At 44.1% G+C, this 27,710-nt stretch overlaps 1 protein-coding gene and 1 long non-coding RNA gene across 6 annotated transcripts; one reads left to right on the top strand and one right to left on the bottom strand.

Moving 5' to 3' along the window:
* Positions 1-347: 347 nt before the first annotated feature.
* LOC120402066 (putative deoxyribonuclease tatdn3-A) lies at positions 348-26,385 on the top strand. Of its 5 annotated transcripts, none has more exons than XM_039532440.1 (10): positions 1,698-1,816; positions 6,619-6,651; positions 9,244-9,317; positions 11,371-11,452; positions 14,555-14,617; positions 15,424-15,533; positions 17,913-17,968; positions 19,070-19,182; positions 23,004-23,089; positions 24,822-26,385. In XM_039532440.1, exons 1-10 carry the CDS (start codon positions 1,757-1,759, stop codon positions 24,874-24,876), a joined length of 732 nt encoding a protein of 243 aa, XP_039388374.1. In that variant the 5' UTR covers positions 1,698-1,756; the 3' UTR covers positions 24,877-26,385. The 5 variants fall into 5 exon arrangements, with proteins under 5 accessions (XP_039388369.1, XP_039388374.1, XP_039388368.1 ...); XM_039532434.1 differs by having other exon boundaries at positions 23,004-23,084; positions 24,822-26,383; XM_039532436.1 differs by lacking the exon at positions 1,698-1,816 and adding an exon at positions 4,340-4,345 and having other exon boundaries at positions 23,004-23,084; positions 24,822-26,384.
* LOC120402068 lies at positions 26,383-27,592 on the bottom strand. Its single transcript, XR_005596942.1, has 2 exons — positions 27,445-27,592; positions 26,383-26,760 (listed from the first exon to the last, which is right to left on the bottom strand). It is a non-coding gene; the product is annotated as an uncharacterized LOC120402068 (long non-coding RNA).
* Positions 27,593-27,710: the final 118 nt, after the last annotated feature.

A 27,710-nucleotide genomic window follows, 5' to 3' on the forward strand; every position in this document is an offset into this window, starting at 1 on the left:
AAACTGCGTACAGCAGGCCTTACTCTAACAAGAAAGATTTTATTAAAAAAACAAGAAAAGTAAAGTTAAATATAAACAAAGAATAAAACACTCAACACATCGCTGTAGGCGATACTGAAAACCTAGCATGACATCAAATTACACAAGCTGCAGAGTTCTATGGGCCCGTGGTGCCTGGGCCCCGGGAATGTTCCTAGCTCAGGGCAGGCTCCAGCACTGTTTGAGGCCTGGTCTCTCCCTCCGCCCTGCCTTCGGCCCCCAGGTGCTCCCTCCCATGTGTCCCCTGGGCAATTTAAAACAGCCCCGGGGCCCTCACCCATTATTGGCAGTGTAGTGGGGCTGAAGAGTTTTTGCCTGCTCACTTCATGTGGCTGCTAACCCCTCTCTGTGCCCCCGGGTGGAGTGGGTCTGTGTCTGTGCATGCTGCTCCTGTCCCAAGGGCCCCTGCGACCAGTAGGGAGCTGTGGACAGCAGTGCGTGGAGGCCTCCTGCCTAGGAGCCCCAGGTAAGTGCCACACTCCTCCAACCCCTCCCAGAGCCTACACCCCTCACCCACACACCTCCTCCTGCCCCCAACTCCCTCCCAGAGCCTTCACCCACACCCCACCTGAGAGCCTGCACCCAAACTCCATCCCAGAACCTGTATCCCTCAATCCCTTCTCCTGCATCCCCAGCCTGAAGCCTGCACCCCTTACCCACTCCTCCACCCCCACCTCCTGCCCCAGCCCAGAGCCTGCACCCCCTCCCTCCACACCTCCTCCCATCCCCAAACTCCCTTCTCCTGCACTCCCACCCTCTGCCCCAGCCCGGAGCCTGCACCCAGCACCCAAACTCCCTCCCAGAGCCCAATCTCTCACCCCTTCTGCACCCAACCTCCCTCCCAGAGCCTGCACCCTTCCTGCACCCCAATCCCCTGCCCCGCACCCCAGACCTCCTCCCCCCACCAAAACTCCCTCTCAGAGCCTTAGGCAGGTGCGGGTGGGTTCTGGGCAGCACCAAAATTTCTACAGGCTGGGCCCTGATCCTGAAAAGGCTTCAGTATGTCTGTAAATATTCACCAATGGTCTCACTAATGTCAACAGGTCTCCTCCCATGAGCATAGGTATGCACAGGTTTAAGGGTTTGCAGGACTAAGGCTGTAATTATTAGACCCTATAAAACGCAGAATAAATTGCTAATTCTACAGCTGTGGGTATAAATGAAATATGTAGTCTACTCAAAATCTTCAGCTTCCATCCTTTGACTGAGAAGATTACAAGATTCGCTGCTTCTGGACGTTCCGAGCCTCATCGAAACTGATTGTTGTAAGAAACGTGATTTCTAAACTGCCACTGTCCCTTCAAACACATTTCGCTGAGGCTTCAGTAAATGGTAATCGTTTGGAAAGAGACTCCGGGGGGAGACACAACAGGGCTCGCCCCCCCCCCCCAATCGTCCCGTTTGTAAACACTCCTGTAGTGCAGAGCTGGGGCTGGAACGTCCCGCCTTGATGCTGCAAAGCTGCACGCACGTGTCTGTGTGTGTGTGTGTGTGTATGTATGTATAGAGTTAGATCTCGCCAGACTCGAGCTCCCTGCGCACTGTAGCTAGGCTGCTGTGTGTCTGGGCCAGGCTGGGCGGCTTGGCAGCGGGGAAGTGGGAGGGGTTGTATTCGCTGCCCTGGGAAGAGCGATAGCCTCTTTCTGCTGTCTGTCAGAGTCGTGGGAGGAGGAGCCCAGGCCTTGCCGCCTCAGGGTGCCTTCTGCAGCCTTTGCATATGGAGAAGGGCTGGTTCATCGATTGCCACTGCCACCTCACAGCCGAGGAGTTCAGGCAGGTAGGACTGAAGGCTGCAGTCAGCAGATGCACTCTGTACACAGGCCCTATGCTGGGGCTGCTGTTACTGGATTTGCAGCCCTGGGTATGCGAAGTATTATTGCAACAACAGCTGTTTCCAGGCTAGTGACTGAATTCCCTGTACCTGCTTGTAGTCACCGAGCCTGGAGTATGCTCTGTAGAAGCTCCTGATCCCATTAGAGTCAGTGGCAGAACCCCCATTTATAGCACAGCGGTGGTGGAGACACTTCAGGGATTAGGAGCAGGATTCCTTGTACTCTGCTCTGCAGTTTATAAACTTGTTTGTGAGACAAGGTGGGTGAGGTAATAGCTTTTATTAAACCAATTTCCCTTGGTGAGCAAGACAAGCTTTCAAGCTACACAGAGCTCTTCCTCCGGTCTTGCTTGTGTCATGACGCTGGTGTGATCGCAAGATGGTGACACTTTAGGAGTCTGAAATAACTCATGGGATGGTGCAATTGCTTCCAGGGGGCTGTGTGGCCCTAACTAAATCCAGACAGTCCTGTAGAGTGTGGGACATGTGATAAACCCAAAAGAGCCATCCAGGCTGGGCTAAGATAGGAAGGGTAGGTGTGCCTTTCTAGGTTAACATTAAACACAAACAGCTAAAACCAGACATTTTGAAAACTTGTTACACAAGTGCAGTCTCCCAAGGTATATCCAGTAGAACCTCAGAGTTACAAACACCCTGCCAATGGAGGTTGTTCATAACTTGGAAATGTCTGTAACCCTGAACAGAATGTTATGGTTGGTCTTTCAAAAGTTTACAACTGAACATTGACTTGATACAGTTTTGAAACTTTACTATGCAGAAGAAATTTGCAGTTTTTAACTATCTTAATTTAAATGAAACAAGCACAGAAAGTTTCCTTACCTTGTCAAATATATTTTTTTAAACTTTCCCTTTATATTTTTAGTAGTTTACATTTAATACTAGTGTACTGTACTGGGCTTTAAAAAAAAATGATTGCTGCTGCCTGATTGCATACTTCCAGTTCCAAATGAGGTGTGTGGTTGACCGGTCTGTTGATAATTCTGGTGTTTGTAACTCTGAGGTTCTACTCTATGCCAATACACAAGATCTGATAACTAATGTAGCAGATACAATTAGCTGTGTGTCTGATGAAGAACAAAATAACCTGGCAATTGTCATTCTCCCCAATGACCAGAATATTAAAAACTGTGTCATGGCATGAATGACCTGACACTCCCAAGGACAAAGTAAATACATATATATGATGCATCCATTGTGCAATCTAGGTCCCGTTGAAATAGAAGTATGATAAGGAAGAAATGATTACATCTAGCCTTTTAGTTAATCTTTTTAGTCTGTTTCTCATGTCTGCTACATCCTCTATGGGGGAACCACAGTCTGTGCTTGCAGGGGATGAACTTGGTGCGCTAACATGAACGTCATATCATTGTGCAATTATACTTAACTCTGAAAAAGCATTGTGTTAACCTGAAAATTGCTGCTGCCATTAGAGGCAAATGGAAGGGTGTGTGTGTGTGTGTGTGTGTGACACCAAGCTAGAACGTGCAATGGTTTGGTAGTCACTGCTGTGTCCCTGTATTAAAAGGATCACTACCACTGCCTAAGTGGCTACAGAATTAACCAAATAGAGGGAGAATCTGGGCCCCTCCTTCCTTTGCTTGTCAGTGATGCTACTAGCATCAGGGCTCTTTCTTTGGAAGGCTGAAGTAATTGAGGTGGGTGTTCCTTGAAGAAATAGTGTTCTTTAAACAAGCCAGGCAAGCAAATCTCATGAAACCGTACACCCACTGTGACGGGGTGCAACCTGGAACTAGGGTACCACTGAGCCCTCTGTCTTACCAAACTAGGCTCCCTCTCACGCTGTGGTGCTGTGATTAGCTGCAAATCTCTTCAGGTACTGCACTTAACACAGACATCCACAGGCAGGATACACCCACTGGGTTACGTGAATGCTTTCACCAGCCACTCATGAACCAACAATAGAGAGGCTCAAGCCAATTCCCCACAGCTCCCCAGCCTAGGACCCCAGAGCTGTACCGTCTTGCCCTGGTGAGAAGCCTGACCAGTGCCCCTCCCTCAGTGTGGAAAGGACATGCCCCAGTTTTTGTTCCTGAGCAGATTCCCCAAGTACTTCAAGCAAAACACATTGTTTAGGTAAAGTATAAAACAGATTTATTAACTACAGAAAGGTAGATTTTAAGTGATTATAAGTAGTAAGCGCACAGATCAAAATTGGTTACCTAAGAAATAAAAAGTAAAATTGCAATCTGAGTTCTGTAAACTAGATAGGATTTGAATCAAGCAGTGTCTCACCTTGATAGACAATACAAGTAGGTCTCAGATCTTCCGTACGCAGGCTGGAAATCCCCTTCAGCCTGGGACCACTTCCCCAGTTCAGTCTTTGTTCTCCAGATGTGTTTCCAGGTGTTAAGTTGTGGGGGGAATGAGGACAAATGATGTCACTTCCCTTCCTTTTTAGGTTCTTCCAGCTTTCTGGAAAGATCTTTTGCTATGGTGAGTGAAGTAGTATCCATTGTCTGTGTGCTCCCTTGGAGAGGTCTCCACTGTATACAGTTCTTGGGGTAGTCCTTGTGAGTGTATATTCCCCTTCATGGGTCATCATCATTATCTGGCTACCCCATTGTTGTACCTGAAAGGCTGGTTGTGGGTATTCCCAACATTACAATATCCTTCAGTAACGCACATGGCAAACTTCATAACTTCACATACAATGAGAGCACACACAATCCAACTGGATACTGATTTTCAACAGATCAAGACTTACCATGATACCTCACAAGGCATACTTTGTAGAAAACATAACAATTATATCACTGTGGTAAATATGGGGGTGCCAGAGTGTTGCTTTGGGGTACAGTGTCACCCCCCCATAATAGTTGATGTTCTCTGTAGCTGAATCAGAACTCAGCTCCAGTACCTCCATTTGAATTTCTGCACTCAGGACTACACATTGGCTGCCCCAGACTCCTTCTAGTGTGAGATTAGGATTTGAAATGCCCCAGAATCTAAGCAAGATAATGCACAAAAGTGTTGGGGGAAGTACTAGGGGTCAGGGGCCAGCACAGATGTAGCTGGGTTCCATGTTTAGCTCCCAAGAAGATTGGGAGAGGAAGAGAGGATGTCTGTGCTGTCTGAAGACCTGGCTTCTTTTCCTGGCTCTGCCACCAAATTCTTGTGAAATAATAAAATAACAATGATGAGGCTTTGCACTCATCAAGCGCCTTCCACCCCAGGACTCAAAATATTTTACAATTATTAATAACTTAGTTTTACAACCCCTCTGTCAGCTAGGCAAACTTTGTCATTGACATTTTATGTATGGGGAACTGAGTCCATGGCAATGTTTAAACGACTTACCCAAAGTGATGCAGGAAGTCTGTGACAGAGCCACTAATGAACCTTAGATGTCCTGAGTCTCAGCCTGGTATCTTCAACACAAGGCCATCCTGTGACATGGCACCCCATGTTCTTCACAGAGATATGATTATGATATGATTATGGCATAATGTATTTTATGCAAGATAAGTCATGTGAGTTGTCACTGGAAAGGTTATGATTTACTGAATATGATTATCTCATTTGTCTGCATGTATCATTTTCATATCTGAAGTTAGGAATATTGACTATGTATCTGTATTACAAATGTGTTTACACTTGGGGAATGCCTACTAGGCAAAAGGCTCTCGGTCTAGATGGCTGGCTGGGAAGGGCCCATTCAGGTTAATGAGCCATTAGGAGAAACAATAGGCCTTGGAAGAAGTGTATCTCCCATTTGGGGAGCCTTCCTGAGGATGCTGCAGACAGCCTCCAAGTCATGGCTGCAGTGACACTACAGGGACATGTGACCAGGTCACCTGGTGCTGGACTCCATCTTGGAATATCAGTGTTTTTTCCACTGACTGGTGTGGGAACCAAGCTTTGAAACAAAGGGTTCCCACCATATGCAAAGTCTGTTTAAGGCAGGGGAGTGACATCATCGAGGTTCTTCACTGACTCCCCACCCAAAGAGACACCTGGAAACACCTGAGGAACAAAGACTGAACTGGGGGAAGTGCTGGACCCAGGCTAAAGGGAGTTTAGCCTTAGCCTGGGGGATTCAAAGCTATAAGCAAATGCAGCTTGCCCTTTAAGAATCTGCAGCCTGCTGGTATCCTCACTTAGGGTGAGGATTTGCTATTCATATCCTATCTGTGCAGTTTATTAAGCTTAGATTGCATTTTTGTTTATTTTCTAGGAGATCTGTTTGCTATGCCTTAGATTTTAAGTGATTATATCTTTTTTAGTTACTAAACTTGGTTTGGCTTTGTCTAAAACCAGTGTGTGGGAGTCATAACTTGGGGCAGAAAGCTGTTGTATATTCTTTGCCACACTGAGGGAGGGGGCAAATTTCCTGAGCTTACGCTGTACAGTTCCTTGTGCAGCGCAAGATGGTATAATTTTGGGTATATACCCCAGAGCAGGGTGCGTGCCTGCGTAGCTGAAAAGTTCCTTAGCTAGAGCCTTCCCATGCAGAGCTGATCACAGCATCTGCATATAACTGCAGCTGCGTGTGTCCCTAGCTGTATGTGTGCTGGTGAAAGTGCAGGCTGGTCACAGCAGTACAGTGTAAAGGGAGTCCAAGTAGGTGGGTTGAGGGGGGTGGCTCAGGGATACCTCAGTCCCAGGGGGCACCCCAGGGGGGAACCCGTTACATATCCCTCACTTAAATGTAACAAAATCAGGTCTCTCAGTGCTTTTCATGATAACTGATTATGTGTGTCTTGCAGGACATAAATGATGTGATTGAAAAATCAAGAAAGGTTAGTGACTTATTTTAAATTATTACCTTTTTCCTACCAGAATTCCCCATTCATTACTCAGGGCATTATTAGGATTTATTTATTATGTATTACAGGAGCACCTTGAAGCCTCAACTAGATTAGTGCCCCATTGTGCTAGGTTCTATATACGCCTGTAGTAAAAGATATCTCCTGTGCCAAACAGCTTACAATTGTAGGCCCCGATCCTGCAGTATAATCAATGGGATTCTACACAGCTGCAGAGGGCTGCAGATGTAGCAGGAGCAGGACCCTAGGTCAAGACAAAATGTAACTTGTGGGTAAAGCAAGCAGGCAGGTGATGGCATGGGGATGGGGTAGCACTAACATGAGCATGTTAGGCCTGGTCTACACTAGTCTGTTTCGGAATTAGCCAAATTAATTAAAAAAAAAAAAAAAGGTTCCATCCACATGACCAAACCGGCTTTTTTGATTTAAAGGGCTCTTTAATCCAGTTTCTGTACTCCACCTTGGCAAGTGGAATAGCGCTTAAATCGAGATCCCAGATTTAAGGTATTGAGGACTTAATTCGATGTTATTGGCCTCTGGGAGCTATCCCAGAATGCTCCCTTGTGACCGCTCTGGACAACACTCTCAACTCCAATGCACTAGCCAGGTGGGCAGGAAAAGCCCTGGGAATTTTTGACTTTCATTTCCTGTTTGGTCACCATCAGCACAGGTGACCATCAGCATAGTCCACCATCACAAGAGATCACGCCGTCCCGGATTCGCAGGTACTGCACATACTGCTGGATAACGCGCGAGGTATTTACGATGGTCAAAACCGCAGCGGAGATCTGAGCGGGCTCCATGCTTGCCACGCTATGACACCTGTGTGGGTAATCCTGGAAAAAGGGCGTGAAACGAGCTGTTCGGTTCAAGATGGCCAATAAAAGGCGGCAAACGATTGTCTTCTGTAGCTTTCACGGAGTCGGGAAGCTCGTTAGAGCTGCAAGAGTGGGAGAGCAGAGTTTGTGGCGGAAACGTGAGCAGAATTTGTGGCGGAAGCTGTGTGGCTCTGTTCACGATGGCCAAAAAAAGGCGGGAAATGGTTAGATGAAAGAGTAGATAGAAAGACAAGAGGACATGCGAGGTGGATTCATAGTACCAGGAGACAGGCAGTGCAACATGCTGCACCATCTGTTGGTAGTGTGGCGTCTGCCGTAACTTTCATGGAGGGAGGAGCGAGTGACGACACACACCCAGAAACACTCGCAAGAATGTTTTTGCCTTATCATGCACTGGGAGCTTAATCCACAATTCCAATGGGTGGCAGAGACTGCGGGAACTGTGGGATAGCTTCCCACAGTGCACCACTCCGACATTTGATGTTAGCCTCGGGACTGTGGATGCACTCTGCCGAATTCATGCACTTTAGTGGGGACATACAACACCGAATGTATAAAATCGCTTCTGAAAATTCGAATAAAATAAGTTTGAATTAATTTTGTACTGTAGCTGTACCCTTAGACAATCTGTAGGCACAGTTTGTAAGTATAGAAGTTTTTTGATCTGTTTGTGTTAGTGGAGCCAAATGAGCAGATCAGTATGTACTTTACACTTGTGCATATGACTTGCCCACTGAACTTTATTCCATCTTGCCGCACCTCCCACTAATGGGCAGAAAGGGTCATTAGAAGGGCTAGGGAGGAAGTTTGAATTGCAGTGTCTTGGCTGACTGTCATCATCAGTAATCCCATCCCATCCAGCTGGACCAGTTTGATTGCTTGACTCAAATTGGACAAGACTGCGGTAATACTGAGTGGTGAAGCAACTGAAAGGCGTGGGAGGTGGGTGTGTGTGTGAAGCAACTGGAAGGATTAGCATAGATCGTTTGGGCTCCCCAAATTCTGGGTGCAGGAACAGCAGTCAAGAGTGCTTTTTTCTATCAGGGCTTGGGAGAAGGGCCTGCCATCAGGGTGTTCTCATTCAGGGGCCCTTGTCTCTGGAGCTTGCTTTCTTCCTTGGTCCAACAGAGCTTTGGGGTTTATCTTCACTACCATGTTAAATCAGCCATCACTGCATTGATTCAGCAGTGTTGATTTAGCGCATCTGGTGAAGATGCGCTAACTTGATGGAAGAGCGTCTCCCATTGACATAGCGTGGTGTAGACACGACTTTAAGTCAATGTAAGTTATGTCGCTTGGGGGTGATTTTTTCACACCCGTAGCAACTTAACTTACATTGACTTAAGCAGTAGTTTAGATAAGCCCCGAATCTGTGGAACTTCAGGGCAAATTAAGGATTAGCTCTTCCCTCAGGATTTTGAGATGGGGATGGTCTAGGAGGGGCAGAGAGGCAGTGTGGCTAATATATTGTTCAATCCTGCATAGTTGAATAGATGAGAAGTCATTTATTTTGGTAGTACTTTACTTTTTTTCCTCAACTCATTTAATAATGTATTTAACTAAAGTGAGTTTAGTGAACGTGCTCCTAGAACAGTTCTTAGCTAGGTCCTTTATAAACTGAAACACGTACATAAAACAGGAGGGAAGTGTAACATTCACCAGTAAGAAATACAGTTTTTGTTTTTTTTTTTTTGTTTTTTTTTTAATTTGTTTTTCTCCAATCCAGGCTGGAGTTCAAGCCTTTGTTTCCGTTACAGAGCAGCAAAGTGAATTTGAGGAGGTTATTGATCTAGCAGAAAGGTTTGTTATTTCACTGCATGCTTTGTGTCAGTACAAAGACATCTTTCAGATCAAAGAAATAACACCCTACTTAACACTTGCCATAGCACTTGTCATATCTAGATCTCCAGATTCTGGTGACTGGGTCTCGTTATCTTCATTTTACTGATAGAAAAACTGAAACACAGAGAGATTAATTGAATTGGCCATGATCATACTGTTGGGCCTGGTTCTTCACTGCCTCGGACTCTGCATAGTCATTTACATGTGTGCATAGTCAGTGTAAGTCTACTGTTCTGATCTGGTAGCATTTCACACCCACTTGGTGCACATGTAAATGACAACACAGTTTGCTAGGGTAGTGGGGAATCAGGGCTAGTGATTCCATCCCAGAGCCAAGGATAAAACCCATGCCCACGAACTCACAGTCCTGTGCCCTAGCAACTGGGTTATAGGGATCTCTCTGCATAAGGTCTTGGGAATGGCGTTCTTAGAATCAAGTGCAACTTTTGTGCATCTCATTTAAAAAAGAATATCTAGATTACAGGGTGAGTACCGGGGAAGGCAATGAGAACGAATCATGGCCTTGCGTGTGTGTCTGCTGACGAATATGTAAACATGTTTAGCCTGAAAAAGAAGAAACAAAGAGGTGATCTTGTAATGGTCATCAGGTGTCTAAAGGTGTATGAGGATGCGGGAGATGACCCCTTCACCCCTCCAAGGTAGCAGCTTGTTTCGAAGTTGTAACATTTGGGCTAGATATTATGAAGGTGTCATCACATAGAGTTGCCGAAGTGTGGAATGTCAGCCATATGATGAGTGAGGTAATGGCTAAAGGAGTTTAAGGCAAAATTGACTATATACTTGAAATTAAGAATATACTGTACAGGACTTTCCCTGGGAGCTGCACACATGCATATAAGAGCAGGATTTTGCCTTTAATTGGAGGGGTATGTGCTGAATAGCAAGCTGTTTCTGTTGTAAGGCTGGGAATGGACCATATACCCTATTAAGGTGAGAACCTAAAATCAAGATACATTTATTCTTCCATGAGTGCTTTGTGGGGAGAGGAGGTAACATGTCTAAATTATCTCCTCTTCTAAGGGAGAATGGACTGCAATATGGCCTCTTTAAACAGGGCTACTGCATACAAATGAGCCTGAGGGTTGTTTTTGACTTACCACAGCAGAGAGCTGGAGAACTGGAACAGGCTAACAAAGAGTATATTTTGCTTTATAAAAATAGTGTGTGCGCATGTGTGTGGGGGAGAGAGAGATATGTTGACTTTACAGGCAATTGTAGGCAAAGGGTGAGATTATATTTTTCTTTGTTTTTAAAAAAAGCAAAATGTAAAACATGGAAATATCAAGAGATCAAATATTCATTGTTAAACATTATTGATCACCTGCATATTTGTGAGAGTGTGCAAAGGAGCAGCCCTGGAGACATCTGTTTCCCCTAAGAATGGGCAAAGCATGGGGGTGGCATTGTAGATGCCTTTATGCTGCCTCACCAAAGTGCCTCAGCCCCACCTTGTCTACACACACAAGTTGTACCATTCTGATTATACTGCTATAGTCAAAGTGGTGCAGCCCCACAAGGGTGGATGTATTTGTGTGGGTATGAAGTAGCTTTATACCACTACAGCTGTTCTCATACATGAAGGGGAATAAGCGCTACTGCCTACTGGTATAAGGCACTTTTATATCAGTGTAACTATGTCCACAGTAGGGATTGTCCTGGCATCATGGTATCACTAACTAATCACACTCCTAACTCACATAGTTATATCAGTACAAAAATATGTGCAGACGGGCCTTTGAGAGACCATCTCTAGTGGTGAAAGGGTATTTCAGTCTTCCCGATCTGTTCAGTCCTTGGTGTTTCTGCTAAGAATGACAACTCAATGCTGATTGTGACGTTTGTTCCCTGAGCGAGGACACCTCTCTGCTAGAAACTTGGCTGTAACCGTTAACTTATTCCCCACAAGCGATCAAACAGCCACTGGATGATGTTACTGTCACTGCTGAGCTAGATGTTTTAATCCCATTGATGTGTTTTCCCCCTCCCAAAGGTATCCAGAGTCTGTCATGGCATGTTTTGGGATTCATCCGATTCAGGGCAGTGCAGATGGGCATCGCAGTGTTACTGTTCAGGTGACTTGCCTAGCTTCCCATGCCTTTATTTTGCTAAATCAAATGAATTTCTTCATGTGGGTATTATTTGTAACTCCACTTACGTAGCTCTTCAAGTCTCTAGGGCAGAAATCTGCCACGGTAGCAGCTGTGTCTACAGCTGTCACATGGGTGAATATGGACACTTCTCTTCTGTGCCCAACTTTAATAAAGATAATGTAATTATCACCAATTTATTGGGGGGGGAAAAACTGGCTAGTGTGTATGTCTAATGCTGCTCTCTGTTGGATCTGCTCATCTGTGCATCAAAGGCCCTACTTAGTTAACAGCTGGAGGGAACTCTCCTTTAAGTAGTAAGGATCTGTCCTTTCAGAGCAAGAAGGTCGGAGTTCCTTCCCTGTGAAGTTTGGAGTGCCCTTGCTGTGCAACATAGTGACAGCTATGAAGTCATGGCTGGCCACAAAGTTATTACAATTTTTTGTATTTTGCCTTTTTTGAAGATGAAGCAACAAGTAAGAAAATGAGCAAATATGGTGAGATCTTGGAAACGTTAGGTGCAGGACTTGAAGCAGATGATAAGCTATTTAAGGAGACTTCATAAAATAAATGTGTCCTTGCTTGATTTTTATCCTGTTTACCTTCCTTGGTGAATAACTTAGTGTAGCTAAGATTTTGTCATGGAGGTCACAGAAGTCTCTGGATCCATGACTTCCAGAGACCTCCGTGATATTTTCCACTTCAGCGCTGGGGCAGCAGGGCTGGAGCTGTCAGTTGGAAGGGGCCCCACAGCTCTCAGCTGTTGCTGGTGGCAGGCCCCCCTACAGCTCCAAGGCACCAGGCAGCGGGGAGAACCCTGGAACCCAAGCAGCGGTGGGTGCTGGACCCTCCTTTTTCCCCATTTTGTCAGTTATTTTTAGTAAAAGTCAGGGACAGGTCATGGGCAATAAACAAAAATCCACAGAAGCCTGTGACCTGCCTGTGACTTTTACTAAAAATAACTGTGACAAAAGCTTAGCCTTATGCATAAGCCGTCAGTGCAGCACCTTGTCAATAGACATTAAGGCAGTTCCTTCCATGGCCTCCAGAGGGTGGTGTGTGATCACGATGGTCATAGTTCCCCTGTGCAGTGCAGTCTTAGCCATGTCTGTCACAAAGATGCTGTAGTGCGCAGTGTGTCCACATGGGAAGTTACTGTGGAGCATCCAGGGTGGATTTGATTTAAATCACTAGTCAGGAATATTCTGTTTAATCATGGTTTTCTACATAAAAGTGCATTCTTGTTGGTTGTTATAACCTTAGCACATATTCTTCATAACTCAGAGATAGATGTAGGTTTCATTTTTAGAAGGTACACACTATACATTTTTAAGCAGTGATTTGTTTTGAAAACTTTTCAGATTAGTTTCATAGCTATATCAGAACATGAATAACAAGGAGTCCGGTGGCACCTTAAAGACTAACAGATTTATTTGGGCATAAGCTTTCGTGGGTAAAAAACCTCACTTCTAAATCACATCTGAAGAAGTGGGTTTTTTTACCCACGAAAGCTTATGCCCAAATAAATCTGTTAGTCTTTAAGGTGCCACTGGACTCCTTGTTGTTTTTGTGGATACAGACTAACATGGCTACCTCCTGATACAGAAAATGAATGATTGTTTGGTTCTTTCATTTACCGAAGGTAATTGAAGCAGATATTTATGAAGTAATTGGGAGGTGAACTATCTCCAATTCAACAGGTTAATCATTAATATTTGGAGGATTTTTTTGCCATTCTGTATTAGGAGGAGAACATCACCAAACAGACATTTAAATTGTTTTAGTTAACTAAAACAACAATGTTAAGTATTCTGGATTTTTTTTCTTCAACAACAAACATATAATATTTTAACAAAACAAGCATATGTCCCTCACTTCTCACATTTATCTCCAGACTTCTTCTCTTTGTCCAGATCTATTCCGCCCCCAACAATCTTCTAGTCATTGAACTTTTTGAAACTTTGCACTTTTAGAGACAGGTAAGGGATTGACTCTGTGTACACAAATTTGCAGAGGGACAATAGAGTTGAGGTCTATTTCTCACCTGTATATATTTATTTTAAAACATTTTTGATGTTAACAAGCATGTTATCTCTGGAGACACAAATCCCCAGTTTGAGAACTGCAAAGCTAAGCATCTCTGATGGTATCTTCTAGACTGAGCACTGAGTCCCATTGGGTAGATAGAAAGATTAACCTAAATAATCTATACAGAAGCCTGTGGAACCTCATAAGATTGGGTCCCTAATCCATGAACTATTGGAACTCATTTACAAAACTTTTCTTAAACATTACATGAATATATTGTCTCATACTATAGAATTAGAATTTCTAATTCCTATTCCATGATGAGAGATCTTTGAGCTATAATGTATCTTAATTAAAATTATCTTTAGATATGCTTTTTGAGGGGAAAAAACTTATATAAAAAATCTGATTTTTAAAAAAAAAATTGATTTTTATCCACCCTGGTAAATTCACACGAGATTACATGCACTAAATTCCATGTAGACAAGCTCTATGTGATAACAATGATGCCTTTTATTTATATAGCTGCTTTGCAAACTGTGGCCTTGACTAATCTCTGCTGGCCCATGGGATGCAAATTGCAGCAGGAGAGGTTACATACTGGGGCATTCATCCTCAGGGGAGGACCCATGCTATTCCCACTGCTGTCCCTGTTGGGGATTCCATCAGTGGAGGGCAGCTTTACACTACCCCCAGGACTCCACAGGAGGCCTGCCATCTGAGGCTGCCTTGAAGATATGCTGAATCAACACATCTTCTGGCCAAGCCCCATCCCAAGGCTGTACTCTCCACAGTTGTGTGGCTGACTCTGGGCAGCCCAGCAGAATGATTGGGCTTTCTTTTCATTTCTAATTGTAGTCGTATTTAAAGAATGGGTACTTAAAACATTCAGTAGCTGTTAGACAATTCAGTATATAATTTTAATAACCGCCTTATACTGCTGTCCTCACCATGGTATACTAATGCCTGTTTTTGCAATTTCATTAACATGCCAGGACCTCTTTTACCTTTTTTACTCTTTTTTAACAAACCAGCTACAGCTCACATGCTTTGTTACAGGACTTGGAACCTGCCCTTCCATTCTTTGAGAAGCACAAAGATAAGCTGGTGGCTATTGGAGAGGTAGAGTGCTTTATTTGATTTCATTAGTATCGGGATTTTCTTGGCTCAGCCATTGCTCTGGTCGGCCTGTGCAATATATTGCAATCTGTGGTTTATTGGGGTTAAGTTTCTTTTTATAGACAAATCATATTTGCTGAAATTCAAAAAACAAAACAAAAACAAAAACCACCCAATCCTCTCTTGGCGTGAGACTAGAATCAGACCCTAGATGATCATTTTATGAATAACTATTGGAGACGAGCCACATAGATATGCTAGAATCCTGCAGCTAGGACAGCAGTAGGGAGACTAGATGAGCTGCTATAGATTTTTTTCCTAGCAAAGCATTTTTATGTTATCTTATATATATGATATAGCTTATTCTGGATCCATGTACTACTGTACCCCCCAGGTACAATACCTTATAGAGATTATAGTGCCTTCTAATCTTGTCTCAGTTATAGTGGCTTGTCTCAGTCATAGTAGCCTACAGCAGGGGTTCTTAAACTGGGGGTTGGGACCCCTCAGGGGATCGCAAGGTTATTACATGGGGGGTCGTGAGCTGTCAGCCCCTACCCCAGACACTGCTTTGCATCCAGCATTTATAATGATGTTAAATATATTTAAAAGTGGTTTTTAGTTTATAAGGGGAGGTGGTCACATTCAGAGGCTTGGTATGTGAGAGGGGTCACCGGTACAAAAGTTTGAGAATCACTGGCCTACAGCATTTGAAGTTTAATGGACTGAAAGCATTAATCCTCCATGCATTTTGAATTTTGCTTAAGATTTCACAAACTGTATCATCCCCTAACTGATTCTCATTGCAGATCGGTCTAGACTTCACTCCATGGTTTGTGTCCACATCCCAGCAACGTGAGGAGCAGCAAAAGGTCTTTGCGTTACAGCTGGATATAGCTAAACAACTAGACCTGCCAGTGTGAGTCAGAACCCCTCCAAGTCTTCCTCATATATCAAATCTTAACTAAGCTCAGCACCTGTTTCCTAAGTCACAGCTCCTGGAGTGCAGGAGGGGTGGTAAGGCATATCAATAATGTTTTGATTAAAAATAATCCAAATATTCAGTGGTTTAAGTTTTAAAAAGAAAAATAACAATAATAAAAAGCGGCTTACATCTGGGAAGCCAGAGCCTGTATCAGGAGATTAGGGTTGATAAATGTTCCTCTCTAACTGAGTCATCATTAAAATTGTGGGAGACTTGCTGGCATTTCTTCTGAAATAATTGTTGTTGAAAGGGGGTGTATTTTCCATCTGTACATGTATCATCTTTTGGATAAGAACTGAGCTATGCTCCCCAAATAAAACTTAATGGGGGTTAGACTTGTATTATTTCAAGGCATCGTTTTATGTCCCACTTCTGCACAAATGAAGTCAGAGGACGACATTCTGGCCCCTTGAAATGAAGGGCAAAACTCCCCCGCAATTCATTAGGGCCAAGATTTCAACCAGAGAGAGATTTGCCACAGACTTCAGTGAGAGCAGGATTAGGCACATGCACCCAGCACAGCAGAAAGAGACCCTCTTATCTAAACTCCTTGTTGTTCAAATGTAGGTTTCCTCCCTCTATGTATGTCATTTACTGGGCCGGCTCCAGACCCCAGCGCACCAAGCGTGCGCTTGGGGCGGCATTTTGCCAGCAGGGCGGCAGGCGGCTCCGGCGGACCTTCCGCAGTCATGCCTGCGGGAGGTCCACCAGAGCCGCGGGACCAGCGGACCTCCTGCAGGCATGACTGCGGAGGGTCTGCTGGTCCTGCGGCTCGGGTGGACCTCCTGCAGGCATGACTACGGAGGGTTCGGTGGTCCCGCGGCTTGGGTGGACCTCCCGCAGGCATGACTGTGGATGCTCCACCGGAGCCGCGGGACCAGCACACCCTCCGCAGACACGTCTGCAAGAGGTCCCCCGGAGCTGCGGGACCGGCGACTGGCAGCGCGCCCCCTGCTGCATGCTGCCGTGCTTGGGGCGGCCAAATTCCTAGAGCCGCCCCTGGTCATTTACATCGGAAAACTCACCCCTTTAACCAGAGCTTGTATTGGAATAACTTCTGTGGCTCAGATTCTGATCTCTGTTATGCAGGTATAACTCCAGGAGTTACACTGGCATAAACGAAATCAGCATTTCTCCCAAAACTCTCTGTTCGACTAGCTAGGTGGTTTTCCACTGTACTTGGTAAGTGAACATTTAGGGGGGGAAATAAGAGTATTTATAAAACTAAACTGAGATTTTATATTTAATTTGTTGCTATCGAGTTCAGCATCAGGAAACGGGAAGACAAAGACCGTAATACTTTATTCTCTTCTCCCTATATGTGTAACTCTCCTAACTATCAACACGGATTCAGCATGCCACCTTGACCCCCTTGCAGCTGACTTAGCAGATAAAAGGGGGGATGGCTGGAGAAAGGAGCGGGGAGAGAAGTTCATAGACTTGCCTCGGTGCCATGCTTATCCTAGACTACTGTTTTTTGCCCCTTATAGCTTTTCAGCTTAGGGATAATGACCTGGACAGAGCAGCACCAGCAGTAGGGCAGTGCAAAGGAGAACTTAAAACCACCTGTACCCCTCACCTCATTTTGCCCCAAAACGTTAGGAACTTTAAAAAATGGGGATGGAGAATAAAATCTCTTAGTTTGTAATTCTTTCTTTGTTTCAATGAAAGTAACTTTGGCGTGGCAGGGTGCTGTGTTTGTTTTCTCCCGGTGATTTCCAGAACAAATGCGTTCCATTTAACAGGGAAAAAGATGTTGGGTTTTTTTCCTAATTGCCAGCCCTCAGGTTCAACCCCTGACTTGAAAACCAAGCTGGGTTCTTTTCTTCGTTGCATCATCCCCAGTAATAAAAGTTCTGCAGATCACACGATGCCCTCGGTGACTGTGCAGTGTCATTGTCTTCATTCAGTTTATGTCGGTGAAACTCATTGGTACTAAGTAAACAATTCTGATGATGTTGCAGTAGGAGGAAAGGAATCCAGCTCGCTCTCCCTTAGCTGTGTTGGCTCCGCATGGCAAACAAGAGTAACACCTTACTTTTGTCACTAAATTCAGCAGATCTGACTCTAAATACACACAAGGAGCAGACCTGGTGAGGAAGAAGGTACCATTTTTCTGTAGTTGCTTTTTCAGAATAGAACCATATCTCTTCACTTTGCCAGCAGTGCCAGTTGTAACCCTTGTTTTCCTGAACAGTAATGTTTTCTCCTTAATAGAGAGATCTTATTTTCTAAAAAGAAATCACTTTATATAAAAAAACAACCACCAGTGTTTCTCTGCTTCTCTAAAGTATGTGTTTTTGTAATGAACAGAAACATTCATTCTCGTTCGGCTGGGAGACAAACTATTGCTTTTCTTAAGGAGCAAGGTAGGTCTCAATATCCATTCTGATCAAACCCTTAGAACCAGTACTGATTGTTGTTGCAAGAAGAAATCCTTAACTGCTCTCTGGGCCTGTTTCTGCTCTTGGCACAAGTTATATGCTAGTGTGCAGTAATTTAATTGATTTACTTCTATAACTGGGAAGAAAATTGTGTCCTTTACCTCAGTTTATCTGTTTGTAAAATGGAGCTAATAATGTTTGCCTACCTCACGTTTGTGTCATAGAACTCCATTCATTAAAGTCTGGAAACTGAGTGGAAGATGCTCTAGAGCTGCCAAGTTTATGTATTATGCTCAAGGATTGACAGTTTCTGCAGAGTGGAAAACCTCTGATGAAACATAGAATTGTTTCTTTTTTTTTATTGTAACTTTTTTGGGGAGTGAGTGAAGCAAAGCAACCTCTGTCTCAGCATCAACTTCCACCACACTCCTTTGAACAGAAGCAAGAAGAGTACGGTTTCCAGATAGCTTTATTTCTCTTTATGATTTGTTTCCAGCAGATCTGTAGATTGAAAATTGGCCTATTTTGTGAAGAAAGATACAATTAAAATATGTTTAAAATATTTACTTATATACATCTCTGTGCATATTACAAACACAGTTAGTGACAGCAGGACAGAAATAAGCTGCTGGAGGACAGAAAGGCTGCGGAGGTAGGTAATCAGCTGTGGAGCCTTTCACCACTAACTACAGGTTCTAGTCTGGCCCTGGCAGATGCCAACTGAAAATTGTTACCACTGACAGCTCCCTGGTGCTGATATGAAGTGAATTTGGTGGTCTTGGTCCAGTGCTCAGTGGATACATGGGAATCAGAGTCCACACCTTTGTTGGCAGGCCTAGCAGAGAGGTCACAGGTGGAATTAATTATGTTCTCACTCCTCAGGGAGGGATCCTACAAAGCCAAGTTTGATGCACATTTTGCCTGTGGATAAATAAAGGACTTCAGGACTGAGAGCCGGCACTAAATTCTCTTACAATTAAAATAGAAAAAAAAAGTTTGATACAAAACTTTACTGTGGTGCTGTTAAACCCTTGCAGCCTGGTTTTAGTATCTTTAGGTTTTTTGGGTTTCTTCTATGTGGTGCAGGTATTCGGAACGCACTGCTTCATAACTTTGCTGGCAGGCCCTCTGTTGCCCTGGAAGGAGTACAAGCTGGCTTTTGTTTTTCTTTTCCTCCAGCTGTCACAAGGAATGATCAGGTAAATCCCTGGAAAGTTCACAGAATCTGCTTCAGCATAGTTTTAATTGGATTGCATGAGAACTGACGTTCTGCATTGGCTCAGATTTTGGGAGGGTAGGGTGAGGCAGAGGGCAAGAATAACCATAAGGGACATGCATACAATGATCTGAATTCTCATGCCCACCAAGGTCTCTTTACGCCACTCTGGCAGTAAATTGCCTTTGTACATTTATACCCACTTTAGGGCACATTTACTCCTCCAGAGCAATGTAGATGGGCCTTAGTGTAAAAGAGAATCTGGCCCAATGTGTGTAATAGGCCCATGTGATGCCCATACTTCCTAAGAGGCCCTTTTTATTATATATATCACAGCAGAATTAAAGCCAAATGAAGAATGTCAGGTCTGTGCTCCAGGAAGTTTACAGTCTAAATCACACATAGCTCAGCAAGGGATGGGGAGGAACATATGTGGCCTTTTAGTTCTTGTTGGGGTTTTTTTTAAAATGAGGATTAATTAACTTTAATATATTGTCGTGTGGCGCAATTATGGGGCTACAGCTAGAGTAGAACACTTAGCTGGGGAATCATGGTTGGGACATGATGATGGAGCTAGAGCTGGTGTTCGGGGTTAATGGCATTAATAATCTTTACACATTGATGTTTTAAATCCCTGACATTTGGGTTTGGTTAACTAACTGCTGTGTGTTTGGAAGAGGGGTTAGAATAAGGAGGAGAGCGATGTGGTGTGGTGCACGGATGGGATCAGGGATGGAGGGTGGCAAGAGAAAATGTGCACTGCTGATTCTGCAAGAATGACACAGACGATTCCCCTTTTGCTTACATGGATGTAAATCAGGAGTGAGTCCACTGAAACCAGTGAAGGTCCATGAGTGTGCAGCCAGTGTAAGGGAGATCAAAATCTGGCTCAAAGGCAGAATCACAGTGAGCTAAATGGGTAGTGGTATTGTTTGTGTTACAGTAATGCTCCTAAGCACCAGTTAGAGGCTTTGCTGTGCTAGGTGTAATGCCGACAGACCCTGGTCATCAGTGGGCTGGATTGAACTGGGGGCCTCTGGAGTTTAGTGCATGAGCCTTTACTTCATGAGCTAAAAGCCAACAGGCTGTAGAGCAGACTCATTTTATCTCTCTCTCTAAGTGGTCTCAGTGCCACTAGATGGGACAGAACACCACACCCAGAAGGTGTGTGGGATTACAAAAGTGCTATACAAATACATAGGGGGAGACAGTCCCTGCTGCCAGGAGTTTTACAATCAAAGGCCATGTCTGTAGCACTCGTTACCAAGATCAGTTGAACTCTACCAGTGTTGCCAGTCCCAGCAATGCTGTTTTTAACATGATCATATGACCCTGCTCAGTATCTGATGGCTCATCTACACTAGGGCATGCAGTGTTGCTAACACCAATGGAACTGAACCAGTGTTAACATCGGTGGGAGATTTTCAGAGAATTACTCTGGCATAGATGGGGCCTAAGGCTTGGGTCTTAGGCATTGTGAGGCTGAGTGTTGCAATGCCTAACTCTTAGGTGCCTAGGAAATCACAAGAACGACACTGCGAATCACAAAGTTGAGTTAGGTGCCTAGACTCCCTGTACACTGACTGGGGAGAGACAGGTGCCTTAGATTGGGATCCACAAAAGCCAGCACACACGGTGGGGAGCTGCCTAAGCTGGCCAGTGGGGATGCCTAGGGTGTGTCCTAAAACCTGCCCCTCTCACAGGGATAAGTGCATCCCTGCGGCTGGACTTAGGTGCCCATCTCTGCTAGCCATCCACAACTGGGACCCTCTCTCCTGGAGTCAGGTGGCTTAGGGCCTGTGAGCGGGTGTAACAAACACACTGGAGCTGAAGAGGTTAATGGGAGCCTATGGATGCAGTCAGCCTTACCCCGCTACACCTGCAATAGGTGTCAAGCCTGGAGGGAGGAATTAAAAGGCCTGAACATGGCTCAGTTGGGGGCTGGCTAGGAAGGAGAGCAGATCAGCAGGAGAAGGCTGGCCTGCTGGAACCTCTGAGCCTTGGACTAACGGGAAAAGGGACTAGCTGAAGAAGAAGGTGGCTGAGGCCCTGCAGTGGGCTTAAGCTACAAATCCAGCGCCAAGAAGGAGAGCTGGGGGGACTCCTGTCATAAGGAGGGAAATGGGAAGGACTGTTTAGCAGCAGCTGGGCTGTATTTCACAGGCTGGGAGCAACTTTGAGGAAGCTCCTTAGTAGCTAGCTGGGAAGAAGCTGTGGAGAGCCACAAATTCATGGCAGTGTTCCCAGGTCTATGGAAGGTGTTGACAAGTAGGGAAAGGTAGGGGCAACCCAGGGTAGTGGTGAGGGATTGAACGACAATCCCTTAATCACCTAAACAGGGTCCCTGGGCTAGAAACTAGAGGAGAGGCTGGATTTCCCCTACCTCTCCCCCAGACCTGGCATAGATGCCACAAGAGTTTGTGCTTTCCAGTTTTGAGGGACTATTGGTTTACTCCAGAAGGGGTGGGAGTCTAGGTGACTCAGCTGGAGGGCTGAGTCGCAAGAAGAAGCAGACTACTGCAGAGCCAGACTGGTTGTCAGCCAGGGCCATTGAAGCATGAGAGCCTGCTACACCATGCCCTGCCACCGGGGTGCCAGCTGGTGACTTAGGTGCTTACAGCACTTAAGTCATTTCTTGTGAGAATGAGTTAGGTGCCTGCCTCGATCCATGCAAAACCTGGGGCACCTCCAGGCTCACCATATAACTTTTAGCCAAGTGGTTAAAGCACCCACTTGGATTGTTGCAGACCTGGGTTCAATTCCCTCCTCTGCTAGAGGGGAGAAAGGATTTGAACAGAGGTTGCCCCACCTCTCAGGAGAGTGCTCTAACCCCTGAACTATGGGATAGTCTGATGCGCACCTCCCCCACAGTTTAGGTGCCCACAGGGTGTGGTGGGAGTTTTGTGGAGCATAAAACTGAGACACGGATGCCTACATCAGGGGATTAGGTGCCTATGGTACCTTTGTGGATCTAGTAGGTGATCAATCAGATTGATCATGCTCACAACCATGATCGATCTGATTGATCACCTACCAGTGTTAATTGACTGAGTCACGCCAGTGCATCTCAGCCGGATGATTGGGCCCAAGCATCCAAGGAATCACAAGACTGATCGCTTTTTGATTCCTACACCAAATGACCAATTCTTGTGCTGAGAGACTGGGCCCTCCTGCATCCAAGCTACCATCTGCCCCGTTGTCCTTTCTCTGATCTTCTGGTGGAGTGAATCCCTTTACCTTCCACACCAGCACTGAGAGGGGCTCAGATACCATGGCAGTGAGCATGCTATAACTGCCTAGATAAAGAGAGAGAAAACCACAACCCACCCCATCTACCTAAAGTCATTAGTTTCATGGTTATGAGAACAGGAGTCCAAAGGATGTTCTTGACTGTGGGTCTCCTGCACTACCAGCTCAGCACCCAGCTGGCTGTTATACTGTCTTTCCCAACCACAGTACCGTGTCATTCGGTGAGTGGATGTACTTAATAGAATGTTCAAGACAGCTTGCATTTAGAAAAGATTAACAGACATTTGAGGGGGGTGAATATTCACAATCCTTGTAATATGGTAGAGGCTCTGATGGCCCAGGACACTGCTTAACCTTTGTGTTTGCAGCTCACTGGAGGCATAGGATTATCCCCAGTGGCTCAAACAGCCTACTGAATGCCAATAAGGCAGACTTGTTACCCATGAATTGATTGTGTGTGCAAAATGTATAGTGTGCTCCTTTCTATATTGATTAGTGTGATGGGAATGGACTCTTACTTGTGTTCATTTCTTGTTTTATTCTCCTGTCTACAAGCGAGCAAAGTTAATAAGACAGATTCCACTAGAGAACATTTGCTTGGAGACTGACTCACCCTCTCTTGGCCCAAAGAAAGAGGTACAGTAAGTAAAGTATGTAGCTTACCAGTTTAAATCCTAAACCCTTCCAAACTGCGTTTCAGAAATGAAGTGACGACTGACTCTTAGGGTGCATGGACTATAATGCATTAGGGGCTTCTGCTCTCTAATGCCCTGACTACTAGCCATATGCAAGATGCAAAGAGAGGTCCCATCTTCTCTTATTTAAACAAGAAAAGCCAAAAGAAGTTGTCAGGAGAGAGAAATAATTCTTGGTGCACATGCTATAGGATTAATTTTTGCTGTCTCACTGGGTTTACATTGCTGTCGCTCCATTGACACACACTGACAAATACACAGTTTAACCTAGAGCTCAAACACCACGCCCAGGCACCTCTGGATCAAAGGGGCACTGTCATGTGAAATCAGATCATTAAAATAAATGTTTCCTTCTTTCTGTTGTTACCACCACCAGAGGTAATTAACACTACAAATTTTAGAAATCGATTGTGTCATCATTAATGCTCTCTGTGTACATTTGGCACTACATTTAGCTTGGAAAATAGACTAGTCAGTTTCTTGTTTTGCCATCTTGTGCTAATGCATGATAGCCAGTGTTCAGGGTACCGAACTGCACAGGAATGTTTACATCCAAACTCAACCCCCCATTTTAGTTGGAATTTTTAATTTTTTCTTTAAATCAATGTGAAAATGTCTCTTTAATAGATTAGAGCCTGCAAGGTGCTGAACAATGCTTGAACCTTTTGTGTGTCATCAGTCCTTGTTGACTTCAGTGGCACTTGAGATGTTAGGTACTGAGTGGGGCTTCTTACCAGAAGCATATGACTCCAGGATCTGCACTGGCTGGCTGTTGGTCTCCAGGTGGAGTTTAAGGTGTTGGTTATGACCTATAAAGCCATTAATGGCCTGGGACAGTCCTACTTGAAGGACTAGCTCTCTCCCTGTGCCATACTCAATAGCTGTGGTCAGCAGGGGCATTCGAGATGGATCTCCCCTCATTATAAAAGAAAGAGCATCTATCTGAGAGCTCCAGGACTCTGGAACTAGCTCCCCTAACTAGTCCAAAGTAGGTGACGTTCTGGCCATGCTTCAAAAGACATCTGTGTGATACGGTTTTTGGAGAGGGTGGAGGTTTTGCTTCCTGCAACAATAAAAGGGTGGAAAGGAGTTTCTGAACTCTGGCTGCCTGAGTTCCAGTGCAATGATTTCTTAATGCTGCTGGGATTTTATTGTCGCATCATTGATGTCAGACTGCCTCAAGCCTTGGTTAGGTATCGTGTTTATTACTTTAAATAACTCCCCTGGGTTTTAGTTAGGCACTCGACATCTTGCAGGGTCTAGGCTGATATATATAGAACTTCAAAGAATGCAGATTTCTTCCTACTGATAACCTCCATAGAGAAGTTTCAGGAACTTCAAACTGTTGCTGAATATTTATTCTTTCTCAGCAATAAGGGAAGTAGCATTTCTTGAGCTTGATCCAGCTGTTGTCTTTAAAATGTAATGAAGTTCCCATAGAACTATGCTTGTGTCAGATCCAAAACTGCACAGTATCAGGCTGACTCTTCCATCTAACTTATCTAAGATGCTAACACCATAGAGCCTAGTTGTGGTTTAAGATTTATAAATGCCAGTGGTGACTTTTTTTGAAGTAATTAATGGAAGGGAGGGACTCAGTCCTATGGGCCCTAGGTAAGCCAGGCTGATCTCACTTGATTTCTTGTATAGTGTAACCTTGTTGGCAATTCTCTTTTAGGAGAGAAATGAACCAGAGCAGATCAAGATTTCTTGTCAGTACATTGCTGCAGTGAAAGGACTATCAGTAGAAACAGTCTGTGAAATAACAACACATAATGCCCTGAAGCTGTTCCCCAAAGTTCGCCAGCGGTTGAAAGAATGAACACTTGCCAAACAACAATAAAAAGAGAGCATCTGAAACACAGCTCTGCTCTGTAGTTTGTGATTTGGGGCTTTATTTTATATTACTTTTTTTTACAGTGTACATAGTATGAAATATGTATATGTATGATATCATCACAGGGGTATATGTGGAATTTTTGTATTACCAAAATGACATCTTAAAGAATAAAAGCCCAATAAAGTTTTACCTATTGTATTCATACAGGCAGGCTATTTTACAGTTGATGAGGTGAAAATCAGTTATGATTAATAATTTAAGAGCAGACTGATGGAAAATAAGATAGCAACAAGACTGCAACTTCCCATGCCTTTTACATAGATCAAAAAGTCCAGCAATGCTTATTTCCATTGGTATTTAAAGAGGAATCTTCTGGACCTGGACTCACGTCTTATAATGCTGCACTTTTCTCTACTACTCAAGCCAAACTTTTGCATCATATTGGCATATTGAGACCACAGCATACTCCTAGAGGGTTGCTTTCAGAAATCTTTGTTTGCCAATTAGTGTTGATAAGAAAATGCAATGGGCCTAATTTCTGACCTCCCATCAGTTTTGTATCAGGCCACGTCTACCCTGCAGCTGTACCACTGTAACGTAGATGCTTCCCCTGAGCTGCGGGTGGACCACTGTGTTAGTCGGAGGACTGCAGTATTTTTACAACACCTGCCTTTTGGAGGCAGTGCAGTCCAGTGGGTCTGGCAGTGGACTGGGAGGAGAGCTGAGTGCTATTCCCAGCTCTGCCACTGACCAGCTGGGTAACCTGGAGCAAGTCACTTCATGTTTCTGTATCTCCATTTCACAATTTGTAAAATGGGATAATGATACTTATCTATGGATGACATGTGCTACATATGAACTAAGTAGTTTTAGAGATAACTGGCTGACAACTCCCCCTCCACAGGAGGTGGGAAGTGATCAGTGACCAGATGAGTAGTGTGGAAGCTGGGCAATCAACGTCCTGATCAGGGAGGGAGTGGGAGGAAGAGGGAGGGTTATATCTGTCAGCAATCTGTTCCCCACCCACCCTTAGTCCAGGATATTGTACAAATTCTCTGGCTCTTCACTACATTTTTGTCACTTTTTTAAAATAAGCATGGCAGAAAACTAATTTTTAGCTAATATGAAATTTCAGGGGGTTTGTTTTAAAGCTATTCTGTTGCCCAAATTTGTTGTCAAATTTTAAAAAATCACTTAGCGATAGAGGGATCTAGCTGTCCAGTGCATTTGTGCTGCTTAGATTTTTCCTGTGCTATGTGAGAGCATTCTGTGCACTGAAAACTCTACCGGGGAGTTAAATGTGGACTAACATGCTTTGGAAATTAATTTTAAAATGTTAACCTCTAGTGACTGAAATGTACAGCTTGAAATGCACATAAAATAAACTGGAAATCCAATCTGCACAGCATACACACCAAGTTATAATTTTAATTCAGTTTTAGAAATAAACAGTAGGTTTCATGGTCAAAATTTTAGTCTCGGACACAGTTCCAGTGAATCAGCTTTTGTTCATTTCTGAGTTTTGTCCTGAGGTTCAAGTTTCACGAAGAGAAAGAAAAGTACATTTATGTTGGTTTTTCAAATGTACTTTAGAGTGTTAGTAATGAGTTTAATTGGGAACTGAGCTACTGTTGAAACAGCTTCTAGCAGTGTTAGATATCCAAACTCATTTTAAAAGCAGCCCTGTAATACCGGGTTTCTCCTTATTTTGTGAAATGTCCTGAGCTCAAACACGAAGGCAGGTTTTAAGTGGTGCTTCATCCAAAAATGGCATTATCTGCAAGATAAAAGTAAAGTTTGAAAATAGTTATGAAAACCAATTCCTCTTTTAGTAATATATGTTTATATTACAGGAGGAGGAGCAGTAGTAGTAGCTGAATGTATAAGGTTGCCGTTTCAGTTGCTTTCTAACTCTGGCAAACTTGAACTGTTTGGAGTTAACATTTCGATGTTTGGTATTTGATTGAGATTCAGTTGTTGTTTGGGATTTTTTAAGATTGAGCAAAAACAGTTCAGCAAAAAATAGGTTGTTTGGAAAAAAATTAAAAAATTAACATTTTAAAACATCTCTAGTACTTGTGGTCTGGAACAGGAACCTGACATTGAGCTGAGGGCTAATTCTGAGGTTAGAGGTGCCTTTTGCTGTCCCAATGAAAATCCATTGGAATGTGGCCAACTTATAAGCATTAGGGGAAAAAAGGCTGCTTGAACATGTATGCTGGAACGTGTTCAGCTCTTGCCCCTTCAAACCCTGAACACTCCAAATGCACTTCACATGTGCCTAACTCCAACTAAGCCTCCTCTCTTGTTCTGAAACAGAGCCTCACCCACAACTGAACCTCCATATGGGACACAGACAAAAGGAGCAGGAGGACCTGTGTGTTCCCCCATCAAAATCCACTTTGTCCTTGGAGAAAGTGCCCTAAACTAAGAACCAGGAGACCATGCGTTCTAGACTTACATTGTCTGTAGTTGACTAGTGTTAATAAGAACTGCCTGACTAATGAGCAAATGAAATCAGAATATGTAGTATTAGATAACTTTAATATAAGTGGTGTTATCATTCCACCTATTGTTCCTGATCTGGCAATAGCTGCTGGGAATGATTAGTAAAGGGTACTACCAGAACTAAAGTAGGACTAAAACAATGTGCCATTGTCTTGTGTTCCATAGATCTTCACTACATCATTTATCTGCGTGCACTCCAACTGCCATTCATTGTTAGCT

This window comes from Mauremys reevesii, linkage group 3, assembly GCF_016161935.1.
Source record: "Mauremys reevesii isolate NIE-2019 linkage group 3, ASM1616193v1, whole genome shotgun sequence".
NCBI lineage: Eukaryota > Metazoa > Chordata > Testudines > Geoemydidae > Mauremys > Mauremys reevesii.

What these genes read in the sequence shown, in the direction of transcription:
- LOC120402066 (XM_039532434.1), top strand. Translation starts at nt 1,757, where the DNA reads ATGGAGAAGGGCTGGTTCATCGATTGCCACTGCCACCTCACAGCCGAG. An exon ending in CAGCCGAGGAGTTCAGGCAG is followed by an intron (nt 1,817 to 6,618) that starts GTAGGACTGAAG and finishes TGTGTCTTGCAG; the next exon opens with GACATAAATGATGTGATTGA. An exon ending in TGCTTTTCTTAAGGAGCAAG is followed by an intron (nt 17,969 to 19,069) that starts GTAGGTCTCAAT and finishes TATGTGGTGCAG; the next exon opens with GTATTCGGAACGCACTGCTT.